Below are 17,499 nucleotides of genomic sequence, written 5' to 3' on the forward strand. Positions count from 1 at the left end.
TGTGATGCAGAAGGTTGTGGGTTTGGTGATGGGATGGCAGAGGAAGAGGAAGAGCCCTGTGCATTCTGCGTGCCCCAGGGGGTTGCTGCGTAGTGTCCGAGAGATCCCTGGCCAAATCCACTAAAAGAGAAGCCCTGAATTGATATTTCAGCTGCTGAAGCATGTGATCCGATAACTGTAGTGGAAGAGGCTGATTGTGTGCACAACAGCGATGTTATGCCCCTCCTTGCCAATGGTGTGTAAGGGGAGAAGAGGGAGGGAGCTGGTGTCCTTCCCCATCTGTAGCCTGGACAGTCTGGTAAGAGGCAGACATGTCTGTAAAGCCCATGAAATCCTCAGGTGAGGATCTGGTGGAAAAAACTGAATCCAAGCCAGGATGGGCTTGTATGCCTTCTTCCTCAGACAGTGACTCTTGGTCTCTTCTAGACCTGAACGCAGTGCTGCGCGAGTCCATCCCCTCATCTACATTATGATCACTAGAGGCCCGCCTGGTCCGTCTGCAAGCTGATGGCAGTACACCATCTGAAGCCACTCTGTCTGCTACATTCAATGCCTCAGCCACCTCCAGCCTGCCGGAAGAGGGGTAGGCCATGGACATCTCCATCTGGGTGCTCGGCCCGAATGAAGGTCCTGAGGCCTGCCTGGGTAATGGCAGTGGCATTGGTCCCGGCCTAGGCAGGAGTGATTTGGGCAGGAGCGGCATGGGCCTCTTCTCCAGCCTATCGGATTTGCTGGTTGCTTTCTCTATGGGGCAACCATGCAGCGGGTCTCATGGGAGCTGGACGCCACAGGCGTCTATGTTCCCGTTGATGCTGTGGGGTGGGGGGCTGGCGTGTCTTGTTGTGGCCAAAAGAGTAATGCTGCGCCGCTGGTTTAGGAGGGTGGAGGGGGACTCCTCCTGCACCATGCAGCCTGGGCACTGCCAGTCCGGGGCTTGCGGGTGTGAGCTGCTGCTCTGAGGCGGGAAGGGAGCGTCGATTACTTTGAAATGCTGCTGCTAGATTACCGTCTCCGTGGGCAATAAGGACCCCATGAGGGGTGTGTGAATGGCTAAGAGTGGCAGTAGCAAGCCCGTTTAGGTGGAGGGGACAGGTGTTGGTCCTCCCATAGGGCGTCCCTTATGGACTTCTCACCCTTGTGTGGTTAGGTGGAAGAAGGGAGGGGAATTCCTTTCTTGGCTTGCCTCATGCCGCAGAAGGGCTCCAGGGGGAAAGGGGGGATTTTTTTTTGTCATCTGAACAGGGAGGGGGAAGGAAAGGTCGGAAGTAAGAAGAATACAAAGATAAAGACAAATATACGTAATGAATATACAGGCCTGAACACAGAGCAGACCAACCATTGTGTGTGAAAGCAGAACAGAACTGAGCTGGGAGCTGCACAGAACAGGAAGTTCCTAAAAAATCAACAGTGCTCTTCTGCCTTCAACCGCTAGGTGGAGCTACCTACCCACCTGATATCTTTCCATGCACAGCAGAAAGACAAATCTCTAAGCAGTTTACATAAAGTGTTCAGGTTCATAAAGATACTTGGTAAGTTTTCAGACTGAATGTTGCATATTTATTGATGATTTGGGGGATTACTTTAGAAAAATTGAGGGGATGTTTTATTATCTTCAATCAATCAGATGTTTGTTAAATGGTGAGTACAAAACATGAAGTAGTACAAAATCACAGCCTTAGTAGAACCAGTTGTTATTAAATGTGAAAAGCTACAAAGGTGATAGCAGGTCTAAGAGATATTACAATATCCAGATATATTGCCATCTGTTTCAAAATATATTTATTAGACCCCTCAAGGAAGGATATCTAAGGATCAAACAGGAACCTACCTCCTGAGGGGGCAAATAGAACCCTTCATAAAACCTACAGTATTAGAATACATGAGAGATTGTTTCAAGCTCTAAGTTGTTGCAAGTACAGCAATTATCCTGAAAGTGTATTTTGGCAAATCTACCATTTAAGATCTTACGAGGTTAAAACATTAAAATGTGCCAAAACAACTGCTCCGCAGTACTAAAGTACTGTAAGAAAACATAGATATGGCATAGATCTGTTGGATGAAGAACAAGTCAGGCCCAGTGGCCATGGTGAACATGGCCAATTAGGTAATGTATGTAATTCTTGCATGACCATATCGTTTATTCTCTGGTGGTATTCACACATAACAATAAGCCACGACCTTTGGCTTAACCGTGCTATGTATGAGCTGTGTGCTGGTGCACGTAGCTCAACAGTTTCCACTTTGCTTCTCTCTTCATGCATTAGAATAAATAAACCAGGAAGGGGATAACTCACTGTTATGTCCAAACCTGGGATCGTGGTTTGTTTCTCCCTAACAAGCTAGGATTGCTAGCCAGCCTTAAACCAATATTTGTTGCTGGCTTATGAATCTTGGCTTGTTAGGGAGAAACAAGCCATAGTCCCAGATTTGGATGTAATGCAAAGTTATTCTCTTCCTAGTTTGTTTAGCTGCTTACATGAAGGGAGGAGGCAAGTGACTGGGCTGTGTGCATGAGCACACAGCATGCTTTATTAAGGTTCTTATCTTATCATTACTGGTGAATGCAGTGAATGGAAAGCTGAACTAGAATGGGTAGTTTTAAAATACAGTAAACTTGGAAGTCCAGGATTTTTACTAAAAAAAATGTAATTAGAACACTTCAAACAGTAGAAATAAAAGTACAGTTACTTATGAGCACAAGTACTTCTGGGGTTTCATATATTAAAATGGAATCGATGTAAAACCTATCCTGAATACCTGGAACATTCTGAATTATATTTGCCACTAAGGCACTAAAATGGCATCGGATGTCTTTCAGTGTGTCAGAGTCTTTTTCATTTTCTGCTTCTAGGAGTTGCCTGGTTAGATCCACATACTCCAGTAAAGTGTTGTTGAGGGAATGTGTTTCATTATCAAGGCCACCACTTGCACTATAAAGAAAACATGAAAATTGTAAGATACCAGGAGCTCTGCCCTTGTTCATGTTGCTTGTCAAACCCCCAGTACAACTCCGCCCCAATCCCTTATCAATCCCTATACCCTTCAACCTCGCCAACCCCCCACCGACAAACTCATTAAACCAGGGGTGGAGAACAGTTTCTGCTTAGCCTGTGGGCCACCTTTAACAGGTATGCGGGGCAACCCCAATCATGATATAACTGTAATGTCATATGACTGACACCTATCAAAGTTGGCATACAGGGTGGGAGCAAAAAGGTTCCCTATCGCTGGTCTAATGAGTTAGTGTGTGTGGTTTAGACCTGGCTAAGCCTTCCCCCCCAGCTTTCCCTCTCCCTTCAGAGCTGGCTAAGCCACCCCTTACTTTCCCCCCTCTTCTTTAGAGCTAGCTAAGATGCCCCCCGCTTTCTTCCCTTAGAGCTGGCTAAGGGCTTCCCTGCTTTCCCTGGTCCTTTACAGCTGGTTAACCCCCCCCCACTTTCCCCCTGCCCTTTAGAGCTGGGTAAACCCCTCCCCGCTTTCCCTCACCCTTTAGAACTGGCTAAAGGCTCCCACACTTCCCCCCCTTCCCTTTTAGAATGGCCTTTCAGGAATGTTCCTCCATGGCTTTCCTGAGCTGTTCCCAGCTGCCTCCTCCCTTCTCCACTGCTGCAATATAGTTCCCAGCACCACCTATCTGTTGGACTGTGAACTGCAGCATGCTGGAGTCTAGGCTTACATTTTTATTTATATAGCTACCTTTGAAAACGCAATCTTCTGGAATTGTTAACATTCGCAATATTTCAGAAAACATTGTACGAGAAAGAGAGCACTTAGTAGCAAAGTTTTGAGCCGCCAAGCACTTGAATCCTATAGCTGCTGTATTGCTGATGCTAAATAACAGCTTTGCAACTAAAACTGTTCAGGTGTCCTTTTATGCCAGGCATACCCAGAGCTTGGAAAAGTTACTTTTTTTGAACTACAACTCCCATCAGCCCCAGCCAGCATTGCCACTGGATTGGGCTGATGGGAGTTGTAGTTCAAAAAAGTAACTTTTCCAAGCTCTGGGCATACCCTTTCGTACTGTAAAAAGCTACCTGCTTTAGTACATGACATGTAGTAGGGCTGTTTCCTTTTGGGGAAGGTAATCTGTAATTGTAATTTCATCTACCAAGTGCCTGATAGTCTTGCAAACCATTTCCTGTTTGTATGCTCCAAGCCCCTTTCTTACAAGAATGTTCCTTGGAATCACCAAATGAGCAGTGTGAGAGTCATGTACTACTCACCTAACCAACCTTTATTATATAGAGACTGTTTTATCTCAAAAAATCCTGAATACTGGCAGCACCGCTAGATTAACAAACATGGGAACTATATACTGCTTCAGACTCCGAGGGCCTACGTAACCCTTACACATCCTACTCCTATGCCTACCCCCACATAGGTGCAGAGAGGCAGGTATCATTTCCCTACACACAGATGTCCCAATTAGGTTTGGGTTTCACTCTGTAGCATATTAGCATAGCAGTTAATCTAGTCGCATTTGGCAGAATCTATTCAGGAATTTTATGCTTACCTGTGACTAATGACACCAGCATCTGCCAGCAGTTCAAATATTCGTACAAGCTGTACACGTAAAATATCTCGACGCCTGCGTCGTTTCATGTTCTGTCAGAAAAGATACATACAGTAGCACACTGAAACTACAACTGAATATGAAATAATGTTTTAAAATACCTGTCAAATAATATGGCATTTAATTTCTAACTAATGGACGAAGACAAACCAGATGAAGTACTGTTCTGCAAAACTTTTACTGATATTGGCATTACAGTACTTTTACTGATATTGGCATTTCCAGACATTAGATTTTGAAAGAGTATACAATTTCTCAACTTGTTTGTTCCTACCAGAACAAGTGGATGTATATCTGCTTATATTTGCTACTAGGCTGCCAAGATATCACGCTTGGATAATGCTTTAACTTTTAGAGTGAATCTTCATGAGGATGGGTTCTTACTTCCTATTTACTATTAACAAAGAGAATGGCACCATAAATATAAATCCAACGAAACTCAAGCATGTGCCAGAAAGTATTTATTACAAAGACCATCTAACAAATGCCAAAACAGGAAACAGATATTGTACAGTTCTTCTCTTGGAAGGTGTACAAGGGAGATTTTCAGTCAATGTTCCTAAAGAAGAATTCTCATAGCCCAGAATACACTGGGTCACTTGTACAGTCTTGCAAACAAACAGATACAAACAAAACAGAAGCTTGTCATAGTGTTAACCTCCAGCATAGTTAATTATACAAATTTCCTTAATCTACTAACCTATTCAATTTATGCTAGCTCACAAGCAAAGCTATGGCATAAGATTAGGATAATTTAAATGTCCAAGGAAACACAAAAATTATGAAGTTATTACCATGTCAGCAGAACAATCTTAATTCTGTAGTATGACAGGTATTAAAAACAGGAGACCCCTTCAAGCATAACAATATCTATCATTCAAGTGAATAGGATCTTTGGGTTTTTCTTAAGCATGCATCTCAGGCCTGCTGTGCAAATGAAGAAAAATCATGCCACATTCAAACATCTTCTTTGTATGTGGATGCACAACTCCATGTGAAACTGCATGGACAGTATTTGTTGTTCTGCTTGCTGTTTAGATCACAGTTTGTTTTATTATTTGCAGACCTTGACTGTGGTGTACTGAGTCAACAGTTTGGAAGGCTGGCTACAGACAGCTCTGTTACTACCACATACCACAGCAAGAGTTAGTTAGCAGCTAGGCCATTCATCACTGAAAGTGGCATTTTGCATTTATATCCTACATGGTTTTTGCCACTGATCTACATTTTGTTTTAGTCAGACATATTAAGGGAATGTTTTATTCCTTACTGGGTATATACACTGAAAGTCCTACAACAGAATCTTCAACATAATTCTTAAAATGTTGATTACCTCTGGCCTTCTCTCAAGTGCTTCTTTAATTATAGGATGCAACTCTTCTATTAATTCCCTGGGAGAATATTACAAGTCAGTAAGAGAATAAGATCAGTAATTATATCTTCAAATATTACGATCAAATATATTCAGATATCAACCCCACAGTAATGTTTTAATATATGTATTTTCATTAATTTATGGTAACTTAAGATTTTTTTTACAAGTTTTGAAATACTGTTGTGAATTATGTCAGATTAAGAGATTTTTAAATTTTTAAAATACTGATCTGCCCTACTAGACACTGCAGATCCAGAAACCTGCATTTGTTCTCTAAGGAGGCAGAAGAAAGATTGGCTCTCAAGAGGAAGCCTCCAAAGCCAAGATTTTTCTTCTAGAAAAGATCCTGCCTCCTGATAGACAGTGAAGAAAGTATCACAGTGATTGCGGGAATTTTGGATTGTAATAAGTAATAATATATACTGCTTGTAAGAGACGTGCATTAGGAAACATTAAGAAATTTATAAATTGCCTTCTAAATATGCATCAAAATTAACAGAATATAAAATGGTTACCTAAAAGCACCTGGGCTGGTCCTGCCAAGGCCCAGCACAAGGGACTCTGTAATTTCCATACTTTCAGAGCGCATCATTGGAACAATGTGCTTGAACAAGGACGAAGGGGATGGAACACCAATTGTCTAGAAACAAGATATCAGTATCTACTTAATTATCATAATTAAATTGTTGCTACATCTATATTATTATAATCAACAAGGACTGATGCCCAAGAAAAGGCAATCGATGTAGAAAGAAGTTAAGAGCATCCCACAATTCCCATCTAGAAGGATAATGCAAATACAGGGCTTTCCAAATGAACATGACCTACTCTTTCCCCAGGATTGCCTATCTTCTTTTGAATAGTTTCACAAGTCATTTTGGTTTTATGAGATCTCTAGTATTTCCAGTGTCTGCTAATTCCATTTTTCTATTTTCATGCTTGTTCTAGTATCGTACTAGTCCATTAAACTTATTGTGGTAACATTTTTGCTGCATTAATAAGTCTTCAAGCTTCTCTTTCAAAAAATGAAAGTAACTAGATACATACAAATATAGGCCATATGTTCATTCTGATTTTGTTAGTTGATAGAAATTTCAATTGAAGGAGTGAACAGGACAGTGATGTGCTACAAAACCTTCTATAGCAATCAGACAATAAAGAGTTCCAGAATGCGTCTTCATTTTTAAAGAGTTTTACTAATAGCCTCTCTGAGGATCCTTGAATTAACAACATTACGAAGCACCAGTAGCCTTCACAATTTTCTGCATTAACGGGTGAATAATGACTGTGCATCTAATGTATAGACATTCTTGTTTGATTCCAAAAGACTGCTGCTTACCATTTTCATCAAGTCTTCACACTGTCATATTTATTTATGTGAAAAGGAACCGTTTTACTCACCAGAAAGGTGTTTCTCAGTGGGCGCCAGGACACCGCCAAGTGGGTATTGTGTTCCTTGCTAGTGCTTGAGGCAGGAAAGAGTTAACACTCCAAACTGACCGTTAACGAGGCCCCTCCCACGGAGTGCTAGTTCGCCGTCTGGCCAAGCTTAAAATATAAACTTAGACATATCTAAAAAACTGTGAGAACATTAACTGTAATGATGAAAACATACATTTGACACTTAAGGTGTAAAAATAACTATACAGTCTCTACGCAGAGCGACTGCCAACTGCACTGAATGATACATGGAATAAGAGTGATCATTGACTCCTCAGTGTCCACCCGTTTTATTATAATGTTTCCCGTCGTTTGCATCCCAGGGTGGGCCTTGGCGGTGTCCTGACGCCCACTGAGAAACACCTTTCTGGTGAGTAAAACGGTTCCTTCTCCAGTGGGCACCAGGACACCCCCAAGTGGGATGTTCCAGAGCTGACGTATTGATTGGGTGGGTACAGAAATGTTCAATGATCACTCAAGACCTGCTGAATAACTCACCTCCCAAAGGCTGCTTCAGCGGAAGCATAAATATCTATTTTATAATGTTTAGTAAAAGTGTTAGGGTTTGCCCAAGTGGCCGCCCTACATATTTCTTGAAGAGATGCATTTGTTGAATAAGCTGCAGTGGCAGCTGCTGCTCTAGTGGAATGAGCAATGATATCTGAAGGTAATGGTATGTTTAGAGAACTGTATGCTAAGGCAATGCAGCCCTTAATCCATCTCGCCAAAGTAGAGGAGGACACCTTTTTACCGAGAGTAGTTGGGTGGTAAGAAACAAACAAAGAATCAGTTTGCCTTATTGGCCTAGTCCTAGTTATATATACTTTAAGAGCTCTCCTCACATCCAATGAATGCCAAGCGTGCTCTAGAGGATGCTTTGGGGAAGGACAAAATGTTGGCAATACTATTTCCTGCTGACAGTGAAAGGCTGAATTAACTTTTGGAACGAAAGTAGAATCTGTTCTCAAAATGACTCTGTCAGTATGGAAGATACATAGATGTTTTGCCACGGAGAGAGCTCCAAGTTCAGATACTCGTCTAGCTGATGTTATTGCTATGAGAAATAATACTTTGAAGGAAAGTATTCGTAACGTAGACGTTTTCAATGGTTCAAATGGCGGTTTTTGAAGAGCTGCCAAGACCTTGTGAAGATTCCATGTTGGAAAACGATGATGAACAGGTGCTGACAAGAGTGAAGCCCCTCTTAGAAATTGTTTCATATAGGGATGAGCTCCCAGTGATGCATAAGAAGACTTAGACAGGACTGTTGACAATGCAGATGCTTGTCGTCTCAAAGTATTGGGTCTCAACCCATTCTTCAAACCAGCATTTAAAAAGGATAACACCTCTGTAATTCCCGCCTTCCTAGGTGTAACATGATTCCTATTACACCATTTCAAAAAGGCCGCCCAGGTATACTGGTAGCTTCTTATTGTGGACTGTCTTCTAGATGCCAATATTATGGTTACCACTTCCGTTGGTAATCCAGCCCTCAGCAGTTTGCCCCGCTCAATTTCCATGCGGTTAAGCTCAACCATTGGAGATTGGGGTGGCGAAGCGGTCCTTGTAGCAGCAAATCTGGTCGAAGAGGCAGACGCCATGGGGGCTCGACAGATAGGTTGACTAGCTCTGAGAACCATGGCCTCCTTGGCCAATCTGGTGCTAGTAGAACAACACTGACCCTCTCCATCCTTACCTTTTTCATTACCCGAGACAGCAATGGAAAAGGAGGGAAAAGATACAGTGTTGCCTTTGGCCAAGGAGAATTTAGGGCATCTACACCCTCTGCTCTGAGAGATGGATGGCGAGTGTAATACCTCTTCAGTTGATGATTGACATCTGAAGCGAAAAGGTCCACATCCATCCTTCCGAACCTTCTGCATAGCTGTTTGAACACATCTTTGTGCAACTGCCACTCTCCCGGCAACATCTCCTGTCTGCTTAACCAGTCCGCTTGTACATTCTCTACTCCCTTTATATATTTCACTGTCAATGATTGTAGCGTGAGCTCTGCCCAGGAAATTAGTAGAGATGCCTCCTGATGAAGAACCAGAGACTTCGTCCCTCCTTGATGATTTATGAACGCTTTCACACAGTTGTTGTCTGTTCTCAGGAGCACATGTTGGAGATGGAATAAAGGCACAAAATGTTGCAGCGCCAACCGTGCTGCCCGAAGTTCTAGTAAGTTGATGCTTTGGTTTGATTTGTGAGGGGACCAAGATCCCTGCAGGATTTGACCTCTGCAGTGAGCTCCCCACCCCTGGAGACTCGCATCTGATGTGACAGTCGCCCGTGGTGGGTCCTTTAAGGAAAGCCCTCTGCGTAGATTGCAATCCTTTGTCCACCAATGAAGAGCGGTTCTCAATCGTAACGTCAGAGGAACCTGGAGATGCATGGAATGTGCTATCTGCCACTGGTAAGGTAACAGTGTCCATTGTAGAGGACGAACATGAAATCTGGCCCATGGCGTAACTTGGATAGAGGAAACAAGCATGCCTAAAACCCGTGCTAAGACCATTAAGTCCTCCGCAGCCTTCGCTAACAATGGTTGAACCGCCAACTTTATCTTTTGAACTCTGTCTTCCGAAAGAGAAATTTGTCTCCAGTTCCATATCTATCATTGCTCCCAAATGCTGTAAACGTTGTTGAGGGAACAAATGACTCTTGGGGATGTTGACTAAGAATCCGTGATCATGGAGAATGGTTAGTATGGTGTGAATGTCCTGATGAGCTGACTGTGCTGTGTGGGAGCGAATCAGAATGTCGTCCAAATATGGGTAAAGATTCAATCCATGTTGACGGAGATGCGTGACAAGGGTCACCATAATTTTTGTGAAGACCCTCGGCGCTGACGCCAAGCCAAAGGGCATTGCCCTGTACTGATAGTGGTGATTGTTGTAAACGAAGCGGAGGAACTTGCGGTGCTGCGGATAGATTGGCACATGTAAATATGCTTCGGTTAGATCTATGGAAGCTAGGAAGTCTTGAGGCTGAATAGCTTCTTTTATGGACACCAATGTTTCCATACGAAATTTGCAGTATCTGACAAATCTGTTTAGAAATTTTAGATCGACCACCGCCCTCCAATTGTTTCCTTGTTTGGGCACAAGAAAGAGAACAGAATAAACACCTTGAAATTTCTGGTGCTGCTGAACCGGTTCTATGGCTGCTATTTGCAACAGATGTTGTATTGCCTGTTGTAGTAGCCTGCGCTTCTCAGGATGTGCTGAAACAGGTGACTGGAGAAATCTGTTTGGAGGCGTAGCCTGAAACTCTATCTGATACCCATACTGTAGAGCATTCTTTACCCAGTGGTCTGATGTTGTCATCTGCCAAACATGTGCAAATTTCAGCAGGCGGCCTCCCACTGGTATCTGCAATAAGTCAGAATTGTCGTTGTTGCCTTCCACCTCTGTGGGTAGCTGAGAATGTATTGCACGGTGCTGATTGTTGTTGGCTGCGCAACTGGAATCTTGGACGACTCCAAACTGGTCTGTTAACACGGAAATCTCGCCCCCTTCCTCCAAACCGAGATGGACGAAAGGACTGGTATGGCTGAAAACGGCGAAAAGGACGCCTGTCATCTCGTCTTTTACTGGTTACTGGCATTGCCTTCTTCTTGTCTCGTGTTTCAACCAGTACTTCACTGAGTACATTGTCACCAAATAATTTCTTGCCTGCATATGGTGCTGTCACCAACACCATGCGAGAAGAAACGTCCGTCTCCCAATGACGAAGCCACAAAATACGCCTAGCTACAACCTCAGCAGCCATGGCTCTAGCTGCGAATTGAGTAGCATCCATTGTTGCATCTGCAATGAAAGCCTGTGTCCTTGATACCTTCAAAATTGTTTTCCTAAGTCTGTCTTGGTCTTGATCTGGATTTTCCAAAACTTCATCTAACCACAATAATGCAGCCCTTGGAAATACAGATGCTGCTATAGATGCACGTACCGACAAGGCTTGACGCTTCATGGACCTTCTTAAGTGCCATATCTAACTTTCGTTCTGTAAGATCTTTCAGTTGAGCATCCCCTTCTCTTAAAAGGAAGTTTCGAGAAACTAAGGCAGAAATTGGAGAATCAATGTCTGGAGTTTTCAGCTGCTCCATAAACTCTGGCTCCAATAAGTATAGCTTCTTAGCATACGTCATTGACTTGGTAGACTGAACTGGTAAGTCCCATTCAGATTTCACTATTTGTCTGAGCAGTGATGGTACCTTAACGACCTTATCGGTAGACTTTGTTTCCGGAAGAACAGATGCTCCTCTGGAAGAAGAAGGTGCCTGTTCTGTAACAACATCATTCAAATCTAAAGCCGCCATAGCCTTGCATAGCAAAGGTATATAGTAAGTGCTCTGAAACAACCTATTGGAGCGGTGCTCTTCTGGTTGTGAAGTATCACTCCATTCATCTGATTTGTCTTCGAAATCAAGCACTGAATCATCGTGCAAAAACTGTTGCCTAGCAAACTTTGAGCTGTCTGGTCTGTCAGGAAGTAAGTCCTGTGCTCTACCCCTGGCCACATCATGTGGATCTGGTGATCCATGTGCAAGGTCAGCGTGGAGCTCATGATGCTGAACTGCAGGGAAACCTGCCTGATTCATCTGATCATTGCACTGTCGTATATCGTGTTGCCAGTGACTTTGTGCTGGTGCATGACTGCGCTGTTGTGCCTGTACAGGAACCACTTGAAAAGATTGGCGAAAAGCAGCTAGTTCTGCTGATAAATCACCCATGAGAGCCTCTCTAATATAATTTAATTCTGCAGCTCCTAAATGAAAAGACTTCACCTGTTGAAGTTCCTGATCTGAACACGAGGTGGCAAGAGAGGCCATCTGTGTGGAGCTGCATTGATGCTGGATATGATTAGTTCTCTCACGCAAAACCCTGTGCTGCTGTTTATGACTGTGCCCATTAGCCGCAATATCACTTGGAGGCGCTAAAACCCCAGTGCTCTGTGGAACCTCAGGTTGAGGAATATTAAAACCTGTAAACTCCTCATCATTTTCCTCAGAATCTGAGCAAAAAATGACTGAAGGATCTGGAATCTCCTCCTCCTGTGAGGGAAATTCAGCATTTATTGTACTCAACTACTGTGATGGCTGTTCTAGATACAGCGCCCTTCTGCTTTGTAAAGAAGCATTTTTCTTATATTTTGTGTCTCTCTCAGCAGCAACCCTTCCTGATTGCTCTGCTGTATGGCTAACTGTATGTTTTGTTTTAGTCATATGCTTGCGTCCTGATTGCTCTGCTACCTCAGTGCTGACAGCGTTTCCTGTACCTTTAACTGCTTCTATACTTTTATGTCCTGATTGCAGTGCTACCGCACCAGCTAAAGGGGAGGCAGTATCGTTAAATGCGTTTAAAGTTTTCCACCCTGATTGCTCTGATACCTCATTGCTTGCAGGGGAAACAGGTGCATTTTGATTAACGGCCGTTCTCTGTGCTACCGCAAGAGTGATTGGGCCACGCGGTGCCTGTGAGGCTGTTTGAGTAAAATGGTGACCGCCTTCGCGAGCGCTGCAGCAGGCCGTCTTTTTAACTGCTGGGTCATGCGAGTGAGCTGTAGGTGCTACCGCACCAAGCGCTGCAACCGTCCGTTTGGAAAGCCTTGAAGAAACACTTTTTTGCTCCTTAGGCATTTCGCTGCCAGCAGGAAAGACCAATTTATAATGGGAAGAAAGCTACTGATCAAATCTTGAAACAAGGGAAAATCACCCCGGAATTCATTAAGGTAGGGAAATATCATTAACAGAAAAAACACACAGAGAAATTTAGTACTGAGGAAAACCTTCCCGTAAATTCATTAAAGGGGACAATATTAATGGAATGCATAAAGGGAAATCACAGAGAAATTCATTAGTGAGGAAAATCTACCCGGGAAACCATTAAGGGAGGGAAATATCACTAAGGGAATGCATTAATTGGGAAAATCACAGATAAATTAATTTCTGAGGAGAAAACATTGTACTAATTAATCTTAGGACGAACAGCTATATACAACACTGAGATAAAAGTTAAGTGAACATTGACTACCAATAAATAACATAAATAGAGAAAAACAGAAAGAAATAACTCGGCCAGACTGAAGAGCAAGGCGAAAATCAGTACTGCTCAAGCGAGGCAGGAAAACGAACTAGCGCTCCGTGGGAGGGGCTGCATTAACGGTCAGTTTGGAGTGTTAACTCTTTCCTGCTTCAAGCACTAGCAAGGAACACAATACCCACTTGGCGGTGTCCTGGTGCCCACTGGAGAATTTATATTCTGTCCTTCTGGTGCCTAATGCACTACTTGGGACAGCTAACAACAATTGAAGCCAAACACAAAATAAAATAAAATATTGAAAATAAAATGTGATAAAAGAAGCGTGCCAAGCACAGTGAATAAAAGAAGCATTAGATAAGATATATATATATATATATGATAAAACAAATGCCTGCCTCAATAGAAAGACTGCTGCCATATGACATATACCATAAGAGAAGGTAGCAACTGAGCCTCTTGGGGCAAAAAGTTCTATAATTTAAGTGTGGCCACAGACAAACTCTTTCTGTTTTGTATTACAGAAGAGAATAAAGTTAAACTTTCATCATTTCATAATATGATTATACAGCTTCTTTCCAAAGCTGTGATACTGCTGAAGAGAAACCAGAAACCAATCCATGTATTAATAAAATTATTGTTTCGTTTCAATATGTGATAATGGCCCTCATCATATAATGGCAGAATTTCTGTTTGATGTGGATTTCACAAACTGCTCCTAGCCTATGTTATACATTGCATTAATCAGACAGAAGTTATACATTTGCAAATGCATGCCTTGCAATCAACATTCCCATTTGGTAAAAAAAAAAAAGGATACATATTTTAAGGCATGATCTAGTTCACCTAGGATGCAGAAGAACCCGATAGGACTGAATAATGCCCTGTCCTCTCACCCCAAACTATGCACATACACAGAATCAACATGATGGAAATGTGATGGGATGTGTATCTTATTTCCTGAGACAACCCTATTTGGTGCAGGATACTCTACTCTGAAGAAAAACTGGCATTGAGCAAAAGGTGGGGTTTTTGGAACATGGAAATTTTCTTGTTACATATTTCTACTAGACTCTTGGAGAGTATTAAACAACTTTGCAAAGGCGCTTCAAGGCACTGTCTATGCTCCAAGGTGCAGGGCCACCCAACCCTCCTAGACCAGACTGGAAGAACAGAGGCAGCCCCTAAAATCCCAACTCCAAAAAGCAACAAAACATCTGGACCAATGGGCATCAGAAACCTCAAAAACATCAAAGTGTGAAAGAGCTAGGGAAAGAGAAATTATCTCAGGTTTATCCCAGGGAGCCCTAAAAACCACCCCCTCACACACATCAATGTCAGTGGCAGAAACCTCTACTGTTCATTAGCCAGAAATGGAAAGAGTGGTGGATAAAATGCTGTATCGGAGTCTCACAGAATAGAAATTCTTGCTAACAACATTTCTCTTTTCTCCTCAGACTCCCAGAGGTTATTTAAACAACTTTGGGTTACAACAGAACAATGTATGAGAACAGGGTTCTGATCCAGCAATTATCATCAATATACCACCCTCTACTGAACTGGCCTGTTGAAGGCAGTGCTTGCTGAAGAAAAGGAGCCTTTGCTAAAGTGTTTAGAAAAGGTCAGGACACATGGCTGCTTTTACAAATGTCCTCTATAAAAAAAATTTCCCTTCAAGGCAGGCAATGTGATTGATCCCCTAAGAGAATGGACCCCAATGGTTATTTGTTCAGACTCTGATATGCTAAGGTTACACACTTCCTAATCCATGTAGAGATGGTTGACTTGGATACTTTGGATCCCGGACATTTGTCCAAAAAGGAGACAAACAGGGACTCCAACTTTCTATGTTCCATTACCCTATTTCGACAGAAGTATAGGAAACCTGTGGACATCCAGTCTGTGCCAGCAGCTACATTCCTCTGCATGACCAGAGTTCAGACAGAAAGGAGAAACTACTAAATTTACCGTCTCCACTTGGGAAAAGTGGCAACAGAAAATTTCCCCAAGTATTTCACTATTGAGCCCTCTTAGCCACCATCCTCAATGCCCTACAGGCTGTAGAGGCTTTCTGTAAAAATGGAAGAATAAGAGCCTGTACAGAATCAAATATTTTTATCACCTATCACATCCTCTTAATGAAGAACATATTCGCACTAAGATCAAACAGGACAGACTGGCTACATATACATCAGCTATATAGCCTGTTGTCAGGGACTAAGATTAAGAAGTAGACCACCTCGTGGTTAAAGACCGTAGCCTGTGCTTGTTATCCGTATTTTGTAGTAATAACACAGAAGTACCTTCAAAGAACTTGATTAGGTTTATGCTTGTGGCAGCATGTTTGATTAATGCACAGCACTAGAAAAAGGTTTTGGGACTGAATATACAGAACTGGTAGAGCAAACTTTGGGACCTGGCAATAATGGAGAAACTAACAAGCCATCTTAAGTCAAAAGGAAAACCAAAGGCAACGATTTATTTTCAACAACCTGGAATTACATCATTTTTTTTGTTAATCGGAAACATGGTGAGACACAAGCCCCACCACATTCACAGTTATGGGACCCATTCACAGATATGGGACTCATAAAAAGTTCATTCAAATTTGGTAACAACAGTCCAGAGTTGGGAGATGCCACTTTTAAAGTTAGTCCTCCAAGATGACCTAAATGTGAGAAATGAAAAAATGTAACAGAGAAATCCTTCTCCTCACTTGCACCTAAGATTTGATGCTTTCATGCATTCTTATATATGGCTATACTATTTAGATGTGTTTATGTTGTATGTTATTTTGGAATGTTATTTATTTTTATAATAAAAGTAAAAAAAAGCAAGAAAGAAGAAAAATGTCTTGTGGTCTGTGGAACAAGCAATTAATCTTGGAAATAAATAATACATTAAGCACAAGGGCCATCTTATCTCAATGAAAAAGACACAGTTGAGGACTGCTGCCTCTTGTGTTTCAGTTTATGTGCCTTCCTCCTGATTAATGTATATATCCCCCCTAACCACAAGAGCTCAAACAGAGCAAGCGTGGGATGATTTAGATAGATATATCACTACACAGGAGGCATTATTCCCGAAAACTGTCCCAATAATTATGGGTGATGTTAATGCCAGGATTGGCTCAGATAATGATAAATTGTTTGCCTCAAAATTATGGGGGGGAGAGTCCATTGACTATAATAACTCTATTTTGGATAGATCCTCGAAGGATACCAAGATCAATTATGGAGGTATATGCTTAACAAGAATTATTGGCAGCAGAAATCTTACTTTGTTAAACGGTTTAAGTGGGCTAGATAGATGTGCGGAATATACGTATATTTCTGGATTAGGAAGTAGCGTCATAGACTATGCCCTAATTCCCCAATATCTACTGGGATATATTCTAAACTTTGACATCGGTAATAGACAAGATAGCGACCATCTACCAGTAATTTTTACAATCTGTCTACCAGAAAAGGGACGTCTGCTAAATACGCATACCCAAATATCATACTCATCACATCTTACTCATAAAAGAATCATCTGGTCTCCACAAACAGCTTTAAATGTGACTACATTTCTTTCCTCTGATTTGGCCTTGTCAATAAGGGGAAGAATCATGAATGCCACAAACCCCCTTTTGGCAATAAACATTTATACTTCTTTGACTTCAAATTTAAAAACATTAGTTTCCCCACCTACCATACGTAGGACAACTACTAATATGAGCCACCCAAGATGGTTTGACAAAGAATGTCAGGAGGCCAAGAAACAACTTAGACAGATATATCTCCAATACCACCAATCAAACATAAATATACTTCCGCCTGAGTATTACAAAGCTAAAAAGAACTATAAACAAATAATAATTAACAAAAAAAGACATGAGTTACATAAGAACTGGGATTTGCTAATACATGCCTCAAGAACCAAAAATTCCAAAAAATTTTGGGAGATTGTTAATGGATCTTCTGGACCCTCAAATATTGCCCCATGTTGTATCCATTCTCAAATATGGGAACAATACTTTAACGATATTCAGATTAATTCAACCTTGCGCCCCTTTTCCCAAAACA

General features: G+C 42.0%; 1 protein-coding gene across 8 annotated transcripts in view; it reads right to left on the reverse strand.

Moving 5' to 3' along the window:
- The window catches only part of FRYL (FRY like transcription coactivator), a 332,614-nt gene that overhangs the window by 139,523 nt on the left and 175,592 nt on the right, over positions 1 to 17,499 (reverse strand). For all 8 annotated transcript variants that reach the window (XM_061583298.1, XM_061583296.1, XM_061583297.1 and 5 more), the window contains 4 exons: positions 6,464 to 6,588; positions 5,907 to 5,964; positions 4,514 to 4,605; positions 2,758 to 2,930 (listed from right to left, as the gene is read on the reverse strand). In XM_061583298.1, the coding sequence (XP_061439282.1) occupies positions 2,758 to 2,930; positions 4,514 to 4,605; positions 5,907 to 5,964; positions 6,464 to 6,588 (448 nt within the window). The remainder of the gene's footprint in view (positions 1 to 2,757; positions 2,931 to 4,513; positions 4,606 to 5,906; positions 5,965 to 6,463; positions 6,589 to 17,499) is intronic.

This window comes from Rhineura floridana, chromosome 9 (assembly GCF_030035675.1).
Source record: "Rhineura floridana isolate rRhiFlo1 chromosome 9, rRhiFlo1.hap2, whole genome shotgun sequence".
Lineage (NCBI taxonomy): Eukaryota > Metazoa > Chordata > Lepidosauria > Squamata > Rhineuridae > Rhineura > Rhineura floridana.